The sequence below is a fragment of the Symphalangus syndactylus genome, chromosome 1, assembly GCF_028878055.3.
Source record: "Symphalangus syndactylus isolate Jambi chromosome 1, NHGRI_mSymSyn1-v2.1_pri, whole genome shotgun sequence".
Lineage (NCBI taxonomy): Eukaryota > Metazoa > Chordata > Mammalia > Primates > Hylobatidae > Symphalangus > Symphalangus syndactylus.
In genome coordinates, this window is record NC_072423.2 from 123204496 (window position 1) to 123222140 (window position 17645).

Below are 17645 nucleotides of genomic sequence, written 5' to 3' on the forward strand. Positions count from 1 at the left end.
GGGTGGAACACAAAATTTGAATGGGCTGGCTCAAAGCTGAAAACAATAGTGAAAACAAATGGAGAACTCACCACCATTTCCTGGACATGAAACATCTCTGCACCACCAGATGAGAGTCGATTAGGGAAAGAGATGCTGACAGATGACCCTGGAAGGGTGCTTGGGCCAGTGTTGTAGACCTGTGGGTGTGGAACACATACAGCAAGTCTCAGTGGAAAACAGCAGACCTCCATTTCCTGTCATGCAATATATATTCTAAGATTCTTTGAAATCACATACAGAAACTCTAAGGTTCGGATCTAGAAGGTCACAACTTGAAGTAAAGTCAACTACTGAATGACGGGAAATTTCAACAAAATAGAAACACTTCTAACATGCATCTAAAAATCCCAAACTTTTAAATTACCATATTCCCTTTCAGCATTTTCTTGTTTTCTTCCTGCTAAAAATTTTCTTTTTACATGCATAGGAATTTACTCATAGACTATAACACTTGGTGAAAACTCAGACATCATAATCTAGTCCAGTGGTTCTCAAATTTCAGCATAACATCAGAACCATCTGAGGGGCTTGTTAAAACACACATTGGTGGGGGGGTATGGAGTGGGGGTCATGCCGAGTTTCTGACTCAGTAGGTCTAGGGTGGGGCTGGCAGATTCACATTTATAACACAGTCCCAGGAGATGCTGATGCTGCTGGTCCAGGAACCACCCCTTGAGACCCACTGATCTGGTCTAACCTCTTTCCTTTGCCAGTTTGAGGTAACTGAGGCCCTCAAGGACCAAGTGGGTCATCCCAAAACCAAGTGATGGAATATACAGAAAGGGCTGTTTTTACTACATGAGCCAGCTGATTTGGTTTCCAGGCAACCTGCAGCTCATCACTTGCACAACTGTACCCCTCTTCTGTCTCAGCATTTGGTTCTATAAAACGTTGCCTCTCTTGTCTTCCCTAGCATTTCTCCATTTTCTGTCTTCAGAAGTCAATCATTTCCTGAGAAATGAGGAAAAAGATGGAGGTCACAGAGACCAATAAGAGCAAGGAGGGAGGGAAAAAGCTGAACATGAAACTCGAGGAAGAAACAGAATATGCAGAGGAATAAAAAAGGTGAGTAGATCTCTAGAGACATAAAGTAGATTAGCAGTTGCCTAGGGCTGGGGAGCAGAAAGAATAGGGAGTAGGACAGGCAGCATGGCAGGCCCCCCAAAGATGTCCATGTCCTCATCTGTGGAACCTGTGAATGTTATGTGGCCAGGGGGAATTAAGGTTGCTAATCAGGCGACCTTAAAATAAAGACGTTATCTTGAATTATCCAGGTGAGCACATTGTACTCACAAGAGTCCTTATATAGGGAAGAGGCAGAAGTCAGATCAGAAAGAGAACATCCTAAGACTTGACCAGCCATTGCTGGCTTTGAAGATGGAAGGGGGCCATGAGCCAAAGAATACAGGCAGCCCTTAGAGGCTGGAAAAGGCAAGAAGTGGATTTTCCCCTGGTGCCTCTGGTAAGAACACAGGCTCTGATACTTTGGTTTTAGCCCAGCGAGGCCCATTTTGGAACTGTAAGATAATAAATAAAATTAAAACTTCAGAACTGTAAGATAATAAATTTGTGTTGTTTTAAGCCACAAATGTTGTAGTAATTTGTTATAGCAGCAATAAGAAATTAATACAAGAAGCTATGTCAATGGGTTAGGAATTTTTCTTTTCTTTTTTTTTAAACAGTCCAGAGGTCTTTCATTTTTTTTTTTAACACCTATTATGCCATGAATTCATAGGGAATAGGTTCCAGCAGCTCAGGCTCCTTCCCATTGGTTCTCACAAAGTGTGCTTCTCTGGGTGATGCAGGTTGGTGCTTCAGTTGAACCCAGGTATCTTTCTCTTTGGCTTCCTTCTTCTTTTTTTTTTTTTTTTTTTTTTTGAGACAGAGTCTCGCTGTGTTGCCCAGGCTGGAGTGCAGTGGCCCTATCTTGGCTCACTGTAACTTCCACCTCCTGGATTTGAGCAATTCTCCCTGCCTCAGCCTCCTGAGTAGCTGAGATTACAGGCAGCTGCCACCATGCCCGGCTAATTTTTGTATTTTAGTAGAGACGGGGTTTCACCATGTTGGCCAGGTTGGTCTCAAACAAACTCCTGACCTCAGGTGATCCGCCTGCCTCGGCCTCCCAAAGTGTTGGGATTACAGGCGTGAGCTACTGCGCCTGGCCAGCTTCCTTCTTTTTCTGATCATTTTCCTTCACGTGTTTCAGGAAGCTGTCTTGGCTCTTAGGGTGCTTAATGTGCTCAATACGTACATTAATTTTCTTGGCAAGAATCTTGCCCTTAACTTGTGTGTTTACAACAATGCCAACAGCATGCTGGGTAACACCGTAGACTCTTTCAGTTTAGCCACAGTAATACTTGCAGGGCCTTCCTTTTTGAACAGTACCCATTCCCTTGATGTCTACAATATCACCTTTCTTATAGATTCACATATACGTGGCCAAAATAACAACTCCATGTTTTCTAAAAAGCCTAGAGAACATATATCAGGTGCCTCTCCTCTTTCCCTTTGTGTTCGACATTTTGGCGAATTACTGGAAGATGGCGGTTCTGGCCAAAAGGCCAAAATTTCTTTTGGGGGTGATCAAAATGTTCTAAAATTTTGCAACAAGGATGGAACTGGAGGTCATTATGCTAAGTAAAATAAGCCTTGGGAGGCTGAGGCAGGCATGTTTGAGACCAGCTGGGCAACGTGGTGAAACCCCGTATCTAAAACCTGACCCCCTCTCCACAAAAAAAAAAAAAATTAGCTAGGCATGGTGGTGTGTAACTCTAGTCCCAGCTACTCAGGAGGCTGAGGTGCGAGGATTGCTTGAGCCCAGGAGGTTGAGGCTGCAATAAGCTGAGACTGCACCACTGCACTCCAGCAGCCTGAGTGACAGTGAGACACTGTCTCAAAAAACAAAACAAAACAAAACAAAAAAGAAAAAAAAAAGGAAATAAAGAAATAAGCCAGACATAGAAAGACAAACATCACATGTTCTTATTTGTGAAAATCAAATGAAATTGAACCAAAACAATTGAACTCAAAACCAAAACAATTAAACTCATGGAGATAGAGAGTAGAGAGATGCTAACCAGAGGCTGGGAAGGATAATAGGGGGATGGCTGTGGCGGGGGGTGGTGGGGATGGTTAATGGATTAAAAAAACTGAAAGAATAAGACCTAGCAATTGATAGCACAATAGGGTGAACACAGTCAATAATAATTTAATAGTACATTTTAAAGTAACTAAAAGAGTATACTTGGATTGTCTGAAACACAAAGGATTTCTTGACGGGATGGATACCCCCATTTTACACGATTATTATGCACTGCATGCCTGTATCAAAACATCTCATGTATCCCATAAATATATACACCTACCATGTACTCACAAAAATTAAAACGAAAAAAATTTAAAAATATTCTACAACTAGATGATGATGACAGTTTCACAATTGTGTAAACATATTAAAATAATTGAATCGTATGCTTTAAATGGGTGAACTTTAAGGTATGTAATAATACCACAATAAAGATGTTATTTTTAAAAAGATAAGTAAAATATAAAATATATGTTTTATTTGTCAATTGAAAACTAAATGTTTAAAAAGGATGAGTAGGAGAGAGGAAGGAATGACATACTGCTTGGTGGCCTAGGGACTAGAGAGAATCCAGGGAATCTGCAACTCTGAAGTTGAGGTCAGAAGGGCAGAGCCAACAAAAAGCCAGAAATCTTACCAGGTCTTCACACATGACAGGATGTATGAAGATCTAGCTCCAGCCAGCTCTTCCCTAGAAAACTGTGTCTTTGGTTTTCTGCAATAGTTGGTTCCGCTTCAAAGAATAAATAGATAAAAACTGACAGAGCAGATGAGTGGGTTGCCAACTCCTGATTCAAAAAAGAACAATATTCACCAAAACAACCTGAAGACATAGAAAAGGAAGGAATATCTGACCATAGCTGAAATAACTAATTTGAAATGAAACATGAGTGCACAGAATTAAAAAGAAACATCCTAGCATGTCTGGGAAATCCCATTTCAAGCATGAATGGGGTAAGCAATGAAGAAAAAGATGCTGATTTACACTATTTCACTCATCAGAGCCAGGGGGACAGGAGAGCTTGTATTACCATCTTTATTTTTAACAAATGTCTTTATACTGGATTCTCTGCAAATGTTCATGTGTAATATCTGCATTATTTTTGGCCATTGTTTTTCAGGTGGGGAAATGCTTTAAATTTTGATGCAAGAAAAAGCCTCTCATTGTCAACAAATTAATGTGTCTCTGTTTAAAAACTGTAATGAAATGTAGAAAGCAGGCCCAAGACTAGTATTTCTGCCTTTCTCCTGTGTACAATGGCAGTGGAGCCTTTAAACAATTATGTAGCTTTTTGAATAACCGATTTTTAAAAGCATAGAAAAATCTGTTCATATGGAAAGTCTTATGTTCTCCTTCGGGAACAATATTACTGGAATAAGGAAATATAGAAACATTTTCTCTATATTCCTGGCCTCCTCCCACAGTATTTTCACCTTCTGGTCATTATCACTGCCAAGCTGGTTAGTGACCTTCCTGCAGGACAACCACAATAACAACCATTATACCAATAAATAAGTAGCCAGACAATTCTCAAGGAAAAAGTGGGCTTTGCTAACACAGAAGGATCTCCTTCTAATCAATGGCACACACTATCAATCTTTCAGACCCAACTCTCTCAACCCTGGATTGAATGCTGTGCACTTCCTGAGGCAATGGATCATGGAGGAGTTTATCTAAGGGACATGCCAATCACTCATTCCCCAGGGCTGAATTCTCTAGCCTGAGTCCTATTTCAGGTCAGATGTGAAGAAAACTATTTGCCTGAATACCAAACTTTAAGCTCACTGTAAAAATTACCTTCAGAGAAACAACTGGAAGGATAAACTGCATACCCTCAGATTTCTTTCTTTTTTTTCCCAGAGGGTGATAAGAACATTCGGTATCTTCTGTGCAACCCGTGTTCTTCTTTTCCTTCTTTCAACACTCATACCCTCTTCATTACACGGTCTGTGTTACTTGAACCCTTCTAAATAATTTTCTGAACTACATCTTTAATTGTAAGACATCCCCAAAACTATAAGAGTAGGAAAGAGTATAAACAACTAAGATGAAATAAACCCATCTGGTCTTTATCTATTTCCTACCCAATTATGAAAAGCGAAGGAGAAAAACAAAATAACTCTGAGAAGCAATTCAGAAATGCAGAAGTGCTGTTCACAGCAATCACTCTACTGTCTCAAAAGCAAGCTCTAACCCCATCCTTCCCTTTCTCCCCTGTAAATCAAGAGCAAGGTGTGACAGCAGGGGCTTAGTTGGTCAGAAGGCACATCCTCTGTGAGCTGGGGACATGTGTTATGTATCATGGTTTCGCGGTCTGTTGCTGGGAGAATAATCTGGAGAGAGGAAGACCATTGTTTGTCAGAGCCCACAAATGTTTTACTGCCACATTCTCTAGACCCTCACCCTGTCATTATTTGTCATCCCTTAAGTCCACCTAGGAGAGGCCACAAGGAAAGAAAATAATTATTATTTAGCCACAGCAGTGAATGCCAGAGTGGGAAACCATCTCTCCATGGGGAAGGATGCAAGATGCAGAGAAGAGTTCTGGGAGGTAGAACCAGAGAGTGAGGAGATATGGACTGTGGTGTCCTATGGGAGAGTTGGGCCCATCTCCTTCACTTCATCCACACAGGGTCCATCCAGTGCCGCCAGGTCTTGGCCCCAGCCCGGCTTCTCCCAGCTCTGGGACCTTCAGGACATCCTTTCTTGCTTGGGCCTACATTTCATGATGTGAAAATTATATGAAATTCAACTTTCATTGTCTATGGGGAACTAAAGTTTTGTTTCTGTGTTATCTATGGCTGCCTTTGCGCTACAGAAGTTTGGTTGAATAGATGCTACAGAGGCCGGATGGCCCACAAAGCCTAAATTACCCCATGGCTCTTTTCAGAAAAAGTTTGCTGACCCCCAACTAAGAGAAGAAACAGTGTCCTTCATGACGTCCACAGTTTACACCAAGTGGACTTGCTGGAAACGATGCCTGTCTGCCTGGGGGAGCCAGCCACAGCTCGGTGAGGGAGCAGCGTGCCTCCCGTGGGGGGCTCACAGGGGCTCACACTCCTCTGCTCTTATAAAACTGCCCTTCTGAAAGGCTGTGCCCCTGCAGGAGGAGTGGGCTCCTGGATGAGCTGGCAAGAAAATCTCAGGAGGAAGGGACACAGCAAATCCTCTGAGGCAGCCCTTCCCAGAAGGTGGGGAATGATGGAGAACAGAAAGAGGTCCTTATGGGGTCATCTGGGCTGGGACATTGACTGAGGCCTCCATCACGCAGAGGCCTTCTTGGGGAAAACTGGCATTCATGACGTGGACCTGTCCTTCCAAATCCTGAAAAAGCAGAGGGGCCTGCACAGCAGAGTACCAGGCATGGAAAGGATTCATTCTGTGTTTGGTTACAGATCTCACACACATACCACACCAGCCAACCACAGAAGGGTTTCTCCTGACAAGAGCTTAGCCTTCTGTAGGAGAGACATCCCATGTGCCCTTCCGTTAGCCCCCAGGGACAGAGGAAGTCTCCAGGAGTGGGTACCTGAAGGGTGATATTGATGGGCTGAAAGTGACACTCCAGGTCATCCAGCTGAATGAAGTTGGCTGCGTCCACGGACTCGCCATATACAAAGGAGGTTGGAGACATGATTCTGAAAGAGGAAAGAATGAAATCTGTCATCCCCACCCACAGTCAAGCACCCATGGTCACTGCCATTCTGAGAAGCAAACATTTGTCTCAATTTAATCCAGTGTCTTGCACCCAGTGCTTCCCTGCTGGGGCTATTACTTCTCTCTCCCATGAACAGACATAGCCAGCCTGTGCTTTCTGACCAGGCACGAATAGTAGTGTCTTCTCATCTTAGGTTACGTCATTAAGCTGCATGGAGAAATATGCACTGGGATTACCTTTCTGAAATGACAAGATTATCGTAGCTTTGACTTTTTAAAAACTGGATTACAAAAGTATACATTTTCTGTTTTGTCATTCGAAAAATGTTTTATGGGTTGAAGAAGATGATCATAAGCTTTTAAAAAATAAATATAAATGAGTTATATATTTGGCATCCTAAACCCCACTCCATGACAAGTTCACTTAAAAGAACTTAAATTTGTCAGACTGCCAAGATGACTAGAAGTTAGGCATTTGAAAGCTGAGTCCGTTCATTGATAGCATTTTCCCTTGGATTTTGGAGTCTACATAAGAGGTGAGAAGAATTCAAGCTCAGTTTGCAGCAATGCTTTCAATGTTGCTTATATGAACACATTCCTGAGAAGAAACAAAGCGCAGACTGACACTCCCAGACAAATATCGACTTCTAGATGCTGGAGGCCACTCACTCACCTAAACACAACAATGGAAGATTTTTGAGACTAAGTCCGAAAAGACAACAACTCATCCATTTTCAATGTTTAGTGCATTATTTTAGTAAGGTAGTGAGTTCCCAGCATTACCAAATGGCAAGAACTGTTTTAGGTTCCTGGAGAGATCAGAGGTTGACTCATTTGTTTAACTGATGGCTTCACCAGGGGCTGTTAACACCTCCCAACAAGGTCCTCTAAGGACTGATTACATGATCAAGTGTCTGGGGGTGGTGGGGAGAATGTTTTCTCTTTGTCCCCAAGGATAGGGCTTGGTTCTGGGTATATTCTTGCTGTGCCTTTGATGAGACAAGTAAATAAATGATACAGTTAAAAATAGAGCTGTGAACAGAGCAAAAATATGCTAATTTGCAAATATATTCCACCAGTGCCTCATGTTTAAAAAACATGACCAAAAATGCCAAGAGCTCAGAAGCAGGAATGCTTGGAGACTCATTCCACTGGCTCCCAGCAGTGCGGGCTAGTGCAGGGATGGCTGCCCCTGCAAGGGATCAACATTTCTACTGCTACTCAAGGCTGAGACCCAGAAGCACTTGAAAACCGAAAAATTAGAAACTGTGAACCTCCAGAAAGTTCAGCTTGCATTTGGGTCAAGGGTTCAGTGGGTCCTCACCTGATCTAAACTAATTATGTAAATCTTTTTTCCACTATCAAAGAGGTATGCACTCTGTTTTCTGAAGCTGGAAAGAAACGGAGTTGTCATTTTTCCAGGCTGGGGCTTTGGCTGAAAACTGACCCAGGTTGTTTCAGGTCTCCACAGACTGCAGCCCAGGGTCCTGCTTTCCAACAATGCCAGCGGCACTGAATGGCTGTGGACTTGACCCAGACAGACAGCGTGGTCGATGGGATGGTTCCCTGCCCATTCCAGACCATTATAGACCTTAGGAAGAGCCACCTCTGGCTCTGCAGAGGGAGCTAACAGAAACAAGCAAAGCCAGCACTGACTGTGGAGCTAATCAGAAAGTGGTCCTCCTGTGAGCCAGGACTGGAGACACATCTGGCGGTAACCTCTGGCCCAGCAACTTCCAGCTGAGATTTTAATCCCAGGAACCATGCTGCCTGTTACCATACAGCATTCTGGAGGGACTGGGGGCGGATGAGAACATATGCATATAAAGGTATATGGAATGTTCAAAGGAATTATGGGGCTTAAACTTGTTATCAAACTTCTCAGGTTATCTACCAGGTGGGTGGGTAGGTGGGACAGAGGAGAAAACAAGGAGGGAGGACTATATGAGTTACTGCAGCTAAAGCTTCATCCTGCTTTTCAAGGCTGGGAGGAAGTGGAGGTGGCACAGCCCTTGGCTCCTGGCTGGCTACACATGCAAATATGAGAAGCACAGTGTTCCACTGGAGGGCACTCCTGTGTCGTGGCAACCCAGGACCAGGCTACTCACCCGGTGATGGACGTGTCCACCTCGTGCATCAGCGGCACCATCAGCACGAGGGTGTTGTCATGCAGGGATTCAGAGCGCTCCGTGTTGCCACTGTGCAGAGAGAGGAGAATGAATGAACGCTGGCCAACACTAGCTGTCCAGCAGTGGGCTTTCTCTGTTCCACTTTAGAGTTGAATCTCTACATTCTCCAAGGGCAGATGGCACCTCATTGCCCTCAGTCTGTCTTTGGTCTCTGTACATATCTATCAAGGGCACTCTATTGTCTTGGTTGTGTTCCACACAAAGATGTAGGTGTAAGTAGTTTATTCGAGAGGTGGCCCCAGGAAACGCCAGTAGGAGTGGAGAGTGGAGAAGGGAGAGAGCAAAGGAAAGGAGACAATAAAGGCATGCCATACAGGTGGGTCGTGCTGTCGGCAGCCAGGGCCCAGTCTCGCAGGGATTCTGTGAGGCAAAGTCAGTCTTCCTAGCTGAGGGCATGGGAGCCTTTATCCACTGACTCCTGAGAGCTGCTGCTGCTGCTGCTCGGGGTGGTGGTGGGGTGGAATGAACCCCCTGGCATCTGCCTGTCAGGCAAGTGAGTGGGCTCTGGCCAGAGAAAGCCTCAGCAGGGTGGCTGGTGCTGGGAGCCGGAATCTGCCCCAGTTTGCGGATAGATTGGGAAGGGTGAGGGCTGAGGGGTTATGGGCAGGGCACCTACTGTGTGTGCTACTTGTGTAAGTGCCTGTTCCACGAACAATGGACCAATGAAGTTAGGGCATTGCAGCCAGGAAGGGGTTGCTAGACTTCAGCAGCTATGTCTCACCTGAAAGGACCACCCATCATCCATGGACAGCCAAGCCCAGGAAAGAGGCCCTGACCAAACCCACCACTATAAACATCATGGAAGCTCTCACTATAGGCCGTGGCTATAGCAGGTCTATGGGGGTATATCAGGCATCAATATTTTTGAAAGCTCCCCAGGTGATTCTAACATGCATCCACATAAGGCCTCCGGGTGAGAAAGCACAGAATGGGGATTCTTGTGAGATCATTCTGGAAAGGTGAACATGAGGGAACTGATGCTGTTAAGTGGCTACCATGTGCCAGGCACTATGCCGGGCATTTCTCAGCATGGCCTCACTGAGACCTCAGAGCAACCCCAGAGGGAGATGCAGCACCCACCTTTGACGGGTAAGGAGCAAGTCAGATAAATCAGGTAACTGCCCAAGGCCCCCCTGCAAACCAGAGCTGAGATTCCAACCAGCTCATTCAGACTTCAAACCAGGGCTCTCTCAGCTGTGACTCCTGCTCCTGATGCCAGATTTGGGAGCGAGAAGGAGGAGGAGCAAAAGAAGAAGGGAGGAGAAGGAACAGGAGGAGAGAGAAGACCTAGTTTCCCTTTATTACTTTATTAAATTTCTAATAGGAATTGTGATCATTATTCCTTGGGAAAAGGCGTGGCTCTTGGGTACATGTTTTTGAACCTACATTCACAGTTGGTTCCCAAGTTCACCCTGCATGGGCGGAAGAAAAGAGTCCCCTAGACCTGCTGAGGCTGGGCTCAGCTCATCCTGACTGTTCCCCACCATGCCGTTCCCTGAACATCTGCTGAGTCCCTGTCTGCTCTGTGCCCTCTCTCTGCCCCCTCCAAGCCCTGCCCCACTGCCTTCCTCTCTCGCCCAGCAAGTGCTGAATGGCAACAGCACTTAAATAGCCTTCACATCCCCTCTCCTTCTCCCTCCTATTGTTCTGAAACAATGGTGCTGTGTGATGCTGACCCCACAGGGCCACAGTCTCTGCCCTGGCTCCTCATCTGTCTTCCTACATGAGGTGACATCAGTCCCTCAGGGGCATCCACAGTTTGCAAAAGCAGCAGGATCAGGTGCCCACACAGCCTGACTTCCTTGTCCTTCCTTTCCCAAGGGGTGACAAAAGCCTTGGGATCACTGCTGTGGGCAGGCCAAAGGCAACTCCCCTGTGGATGGGTTGACACCATCCTGGCCCACTCCCCCCCGCCCCCACCCCAGCATCCTGCCAGGTCTTGCCCTGCCATTTGTTTGGCCGGCTTAGGCCCAACCGTCTCATCTGTCATCGTGTGACTGCTCCAGAATTAACTAAGTTGAAAAGTTGAGATAAAGACGCCAAACATCAAAAGGCTTCCCGTCATTCCAAAAGCTAATGAGCTGGGATACTTTCCAGTGGTCTGCAAAAGCCAGGCTGGTGGCTGCTGAGAGGAGAGGTTTGAGAAACTGCTCAGTCTCAACGTTATGTCCCCCTAAATCTACAAGTAGGCAAAGAGACCTTCAAAGGGTGGTGATGGAAGAAAGGAACAATTGAGATTTTAACTGTAATTTTCAAGATAAGGAGCTTTAAGGATCTTTCCGTCATAGCAGGGAGTCAAGTGCTGTGTGTGGGTGCCCTCCGGGGCGGTCAGACCATATCTTCACCAATGCCTGAAAAGAAATGAGTGTCTGAAATATTCTGGTGTGTGCTTAAAAGATAATATGGTCATCTTAACATTTGTGATTTAAGAAACTAGAAATTTTTATATGATTGAAGCTACAGATTCTAGGGCTTCCTGAAGCTATGGGGCACTGTTAATGTACATAGAGGGTGTTCTTGAATTCGGTAGGTTACAGTCATTTTCTCATGTGCCCAGCATTTAGCACTGCAACTGGTAAATAGATGGTGCACAATAAATATTTACTGAGTGAAAATGTGCCCAGCACAGAGTAAGGATTATAAATAGTGGTTCTTAGCCCTGGCTGCTCATTAGAATCATTTGGTGAGCCCTTCTGAAAACTCCATTGCCCAGGTCTCACCCCAGGCAGAGGCAGGGTCAGGGTCTCTGGGGGTAGATCAGGCATCGATATTTTTGAAAGCTCCCCAGGCGATTCTAATATGCATCCAAAACCAGAGCACTGCTGCTGTGTGGACATGTTATTCTAACAAATGAACCTCTCACAATGGCAATACTGGTTCCCTGCCCTCTCTGACTGTTATGATTAGCCCCGAATTAGGTAGAGGCAGGAAGTGTCTTCTTTTTTGGCAAGGGAAATCTCTTCTATGTCACATTCCTTTCCAGGCATACAGGCTGCCTCAAGTGTGGAAGGACCAAGAGAGCACATTGATGGGTCTGCCCACCAATGGCGAGTGTTCTCTGGATCCAAGAAATGGCAAGAGAGTAAGAATTTTCAGGTTTGAATGGGCATCTGCCACCCCTTATCAAATTCATCAACCTCATGCTCTGGGGCCAAGCTGTTGCACTGTGCCACTCCCCTTTTCAAAAACTTTCAGTGGCTCCTCAGTGCCATCAGGATATAGTTCAGATTTTCTAGGTGACCTTTGTCCCCCATGGTTTAGTGCCCAGGCTCCTCTTTCAGCCCCACTCCCACTGTGCTTGTCTGTTCCCCACACTTCTTCTGAGAAGGTGCATGAATCCCCAGTACACTCCCGTGCCCACCACCTACACAGGTGTAACAGGGCTTCTTGCCCCATGGACAGCCTCACTGCCGTGCCCATGTTGCTTCAGCCTGAAAACAGACTCCTCTGTTTAAATGTTACCTCCCCACTGAAGCCCTTCCGGATTTTGTGCAAAGGGAAAGAAATCTACCCTATCTATGCTTTGCATAGGTTTCTATTAGATCATAGTCATGTTTTATGTGAATGTAAATTATGTGATCTTGAAAATAGTGTGAATAGGAAATAACCAAGTCTTGTGGACCAGTAAAAAGAAGCGGCTAAAAAGACATTATTGGGATAACTGGCATAATCAGAACATAAACGCAGATTAGCTAATAGCATAGTGTCAATGTTTAATTTCCTGAATGTGATAACTATACTTTCTTAAGAGAACAGCCTCATTCTTGGGAATGCACACTGAAGTATTTATGAATCAAGAGGCATGATTTCTGCAACTTTCACATGGTCAACAAAAAAAATTATATAGAAAGAGGATGATAAAATAGATGAGGCAAAATGTTAACACTGGGTGAATCTGGGTAAAGGGTATATAGGAGTTCCTTGCACTATTCTTATAAGACTTCTGTTAAGTTTAAGATCATTTCCAAGTGAAAATGAAAAGGTTGCCTTGGGTGTTCAACCACCACCCCAATCAAAGCTTGTGTCTCCCTGTTCACCCACCTGAACGCCCCTCCCTCCACTGGAGCTGCCAGCCAAGTGCTACCTAGATGCTGCTTCAAGGCATGCTGGATCTGCCCTGGAGAAGGCATCTCGTAACTCCCCAGAAGCCCCCACAGGCACTCGTGGCTATCCTGGAGAGGGGCGGGCACATGCTTCTGAGGGGAGAAGCTGCCACCCCACGATCCCCTTTCCTATCCATCCACTTGGCTTCCAAGTTAAGCCCTCTCTTGAGTAGCATCTCTTGGGGCCTCTGCCAACAGGCTCAGCCAGGCCCTCAGGCTGCAGGTGACCTGCAGGGATATCAAGGGATACAGCACCATGTCCAAAAGCAGCAGCGGGCCCAGCCTGACAATTTGCAGAGGACATCTGTCTGATCTGGGAAATACACAGCCGAGTGGGAACTGACCTTGGACTAGAGCCTCACCCCCCGACCTGTCTCTCCTCAGCTGTAGAATCATTACCTCTGAGTGGCTGATGCCCAGTTTCTCTCAGCTCAATCTGCAGTGGCGGCTACGCAAGCAGCACTAGGCAACCACCAACCCCAAGAGATCTAATTCCACTTAGTGGCTCAAGGCTTTATCACTGAGTAACCATTTCTTCCTCCTCAGCATCCTGGGATTCATCAAAGCTTAACCAGGACACATCCTTTCCTGGTCCCATAAATCTCTTATCTTTGAAAAAAGTGTTTAAACCCCCCTTACCTCTGAGCAGTAACAATGAAGCTGAGAACTTCCTCTTCCCCAGACAGGTGGCTTGTATCAAAGATCACGCTGAATTCATACTAGTGAAAAAGGAAGTGGTATTTGGCATCAGCAGGCATTCCAAACTTAAACTGTTCTCTTCCATCCTCTGCAGTTTATGACCTCTGGAAGCTCATTTGCATGATAAGCTTTATGTTTTATGCATAGCTTTCTGACTGTCAGGCCAAAGGCACAGCTTTAACAGTAAAACCAAGCCTGACACATACTCTGGCCAGAGACCTGCTGCTCCTGTTCAGCCACCGAGGCTCTCTTTAGGAAGTGATGCATTTATACTCTTTAACCGGGACTTTCTAAGTTTCACTCACATACCATCTTTTCAATTTCTGCCACATCTGCAAATTACATCACTTGGGATATTTGCTCATATTTTTGTTGCCTTACTCTTTTAGTTTAAAGATTGTTTTAAAAGAACAATTTATATCACTGTCATAGATGGGAATCCAGGATCACTTGCCAAAAAGAGAAGGTAGTTGTAAAAGTGAACACAATGAAAACAGAGCAATGCCGAACTCTGTTGCCTTTGGAAGCCTCTGAGCCTAAGGTCTACTCTATCTTTGTTGAAAAGGGAGATTTGCTGGTGATAGAGAAGTGTTAAAGATGTGCTAGCAGGATTGGAAACGTTCTCCTGAGTGTGGCTAGGATTGGAAGACTGTTGAAAAGTCTTATGTGCTGAATGTTTGTGTCCCCCCGCCACTCCTCAAATTAATATGTGGAAGGCCTAACCCCCCTATGTGATGGTATGTGGAGATGGGGTCTTTGGAAGGTAATTAGGTTTAGATGAGGTCATGAGGGTGAGGCCTTCGTGATGGAATTAGTGCACTCAGAAGAAGAGAAGACAAAGAGATCTCTCTCTCTCTCCACGCACACACACCAAGGGAAAGCCAGATGGGCACACATAGAGGAGGTTCTGTTTATAAACCAGGAAGAGAACTCTCACCAGGAACTGAATCTGCCGGGACCTTGACCTTGAACTTCTCAGCCTTAAGAACTGTGAGAAATACATGTCTGTTGTTTAAACCACCCAGCCCAGGGTAATTTGCTACAGATGACTGAACTGACTAAGGCGAAAAGGGTCACTGTTAGGGTCAATGTTGTTCAGTGCTGTGTCCACATACCACTCACGATAATTTCATGAACCATCTAAAATTATCTATTGTACCACTTAGTGGTGAACATCCTGTGATTTGGGGGGCAATGCCCTAAGTAAATGGTGTTCACCATATACATGTCAGGCATGTGTGAGATGTGGGAGGAACCCTTGGGTAGGGGTCACAGAACCAGGTTCTACCATAAACTGCTGTGTGATCTTGGCTAAGATACTGTCTTTGCATTTCAATAAAAAGAGGAGGTTGGACAGAATGGTTCTTAAATTTCATCAAATTCTGAGAGCCTATAACTTATATAATGTCTAAACCTTTGGATTCTATTATGGTGAATTCTAGGCAGTGGTCTAATATTTGCAACACTGGATTCTACTGAATGTTTCCTGAAAGCAACGGACATCGGTCCATTGCAATGGACCATCATCTACAGTGAACATGGACATCACTTTCTAGAGAGAAATTTCTGTTGCTGTGGGACTGGTCAGCTTACAGTGGGGTGGGGAGCAGGCATGGAGACAGGGCAGGCATGGAGACAGGGCAGGAAGAGGATGAGAAGGAAGAGAGAGGCAGGGTCTTGCCTGGTGTAAAGTCAGCACTGGGAGGAGATCTGAATTAAATTAAACACATTAAAGAGCACAGTGAGATGAAAGGCAAAAGAATTGGGTGAGAAGCCAAAATCAGGGATGGAGGCCTGGAAGAACAGAATGTCAGAAACTGGGCAGGCTGTGAGAGAGAGAAACGTATGGCCATCCAAGGTAAGCCAAAGTATAGCCATGAGGCTTAGCATGTGGCCTGGAGCCTGAGGACCTTCAGGGTTGGAAGGACATGGTAGTGCACGCTGGGCTGCGGATACGGGGAGCCCCGTCTCTGCTGGGTGACTTGTTGGGCTTTCTCCAGGGAATCACCCTCTGCTCCCATGCCCCCAATCCCCAGGTTTAGTCAGTCTTGCTTCAGGTCCCAGCATCTGTATGTGGAAGGAAAGTGGTAGCATTACCAGCTGGGAAAACAACCAACATTCCAATGTTCATACTTCTGTGGGCTCTATCTAATAAATGTTGGCTGGGCATGGTGGCTCATGCCTGTAATCCCAGCACTTCGGGAGACCTAGGCAGGCAGATCACTTGAGGTCAGGAGTTCAAGACCAGCCTGGCCAACACGGTGAAATCCCATCTCTACTAAAAATACAAAAAAAATTAGCTGGGCATGGTGGTGGGCACCTGTAATTCCAGCTACCAGGGAGGCTGAGGCAAGAGAATCCCTTGAATCTGGGAGGTGGAGGTTGCAGTGAGCCAAGATTGTGCCACTGCACTCCAGCCTGGGTGACAGAGAGAGACTCCCTCTCAAACAAACAAAAATGTGACAAAATTTAACACTCCACTAGAGAGAGAAAGACACATCTTAGATCTGATATGTGATATAGGCTGGAGTTTAAAATGAAATGGAAACTGTTACAAGTTTTTCAATTAAGCCTATTATCTGTTATTCAAAAGATTTTAATTAAATTTGTGTGCAGATGTGCCACATACATTACTATAGGCAATAGTGTCCATGGATTGGGGTCGTCCTTTATCTCCACCCTCACCCGACCTGGAGTCTAATGGGACTTGGCCTGTACTCTGCCAGACACAAGTAATCCATTTTCCAAGGGCAGACACTTATTGAGGTTTCCCTCCTCCTGGGGTGAATGTGGACAGAATGAGGAAGAGAGGCAGAAAAAAATCCGGGAAGTCATGGGCGTAAGGGCCACTGTGCTTTCGCCAAGATCACACAGTTTCTGTACAGCCTGGTTCTATAACCCCTACCCAGGGGTTCCTCCCACATTCCCACACATGCCTGACATGTATATGGTGAACACCATTTGTTTGGGGCAGTGTTCCCCAAATCACAGGATGTTCACACTGGGAGTGGTACACTAAGATTATTTTAGGTGGCTCATGAGATTATCTTGGGTGATACGTGAACACAGCACTGAACAACATTGACCCTAACAGTGAGAAAATTATTACCTTTTTGCCCTAGTCAGTTTGGGATTCTATCATAAATTACCCTACCTTGGGTGGTTTAAACATTTATTTCTCACAGTTCTGAAGGCTGGAAAGTCCAAGATTGAGGTGCATTTCAATGGGGCTCATGGGTTCAAGTGATTTGCTAAGAAATGACCAAGTCTTCTCTCTCACCAGAATATTCTCACCATTGGTTTATAAATAGCTACTAGATACTGGGACCAAAGAGCCTTGGAGATTAAAATGATCTGAGTGTATGACCCAGGCAGGAGAAAAGGATGAAGCTTTCACTTTTTTTTTTTTTTTGAGACGGAGTCTCACTCTGTCACCCAGGCTGGAGTGCAGTGGCATGATCTCAGCTCACTGCAATCTCTGCCTCCCAGGTTCAAGCGATTCTCCTGCCTCAGCCTCCTGAGTAGCTGGGACTACAGGTGTGTGCCACCATGCCTGGTAAATTTTTATATTTTTAGTAGAGATAGAGTTTCACCATGTTAGCCAGGATGGTCTCGATCTCCTGACCTCGTGATCTGCTTGCCTCGGCCTCCCAAAGTGCTGGGATTACAGGTATGAGCCACCCCGCCCGGCCAGCTTTCACTTTTTTAAGGGAAAAAAGGTAGACAAAGGAATACAAATTTCCTTCAAATCATGGCAGGGAAAATAGCTTCCATTTCCAAAGGCAGACTTGGTCTTTTTAGATTCTAGTTTTGCCTCCAACCACCACAACTTTTTACCTATGTTTGTATCTCCTTATAATGATGGCACA

General features: G+C 45.3%; 1 protein-coding gene across 3 annotated transcripts in view; it reads right to left on the reverse strand.

Moving 5' to 3' along the window:
• The window catches only part of ITGA9 (integrin subunit alpha 9), a 376700-nt gene that overhangs the window by 77483 nt on the left and 281572 nt on the right, over positions 1-17645 (reverse strand). For all 3 annotated transcript variants that reach the window (XM_055283188.2, XM_063612123.1, XM_055283178.2), the window contains 4 exons: positions 13717-13796; positions 8894-8983; positions 6658-6766; positions 72-179 (listed from right to left, as the gene is read on the reverse strand). In XM_055283188.2, coding sequence (XP_055139163.2) covers positions 72-179; positions 6658-6766; positions 8894-8983; positions 13717-13796 — 387 coding nt within the window. The remainder of the gene's footprint in view (positions 1-71; positions 180-6657; positions 6767-8893; positions 8984-13716; positions 13797-17645) is intronic.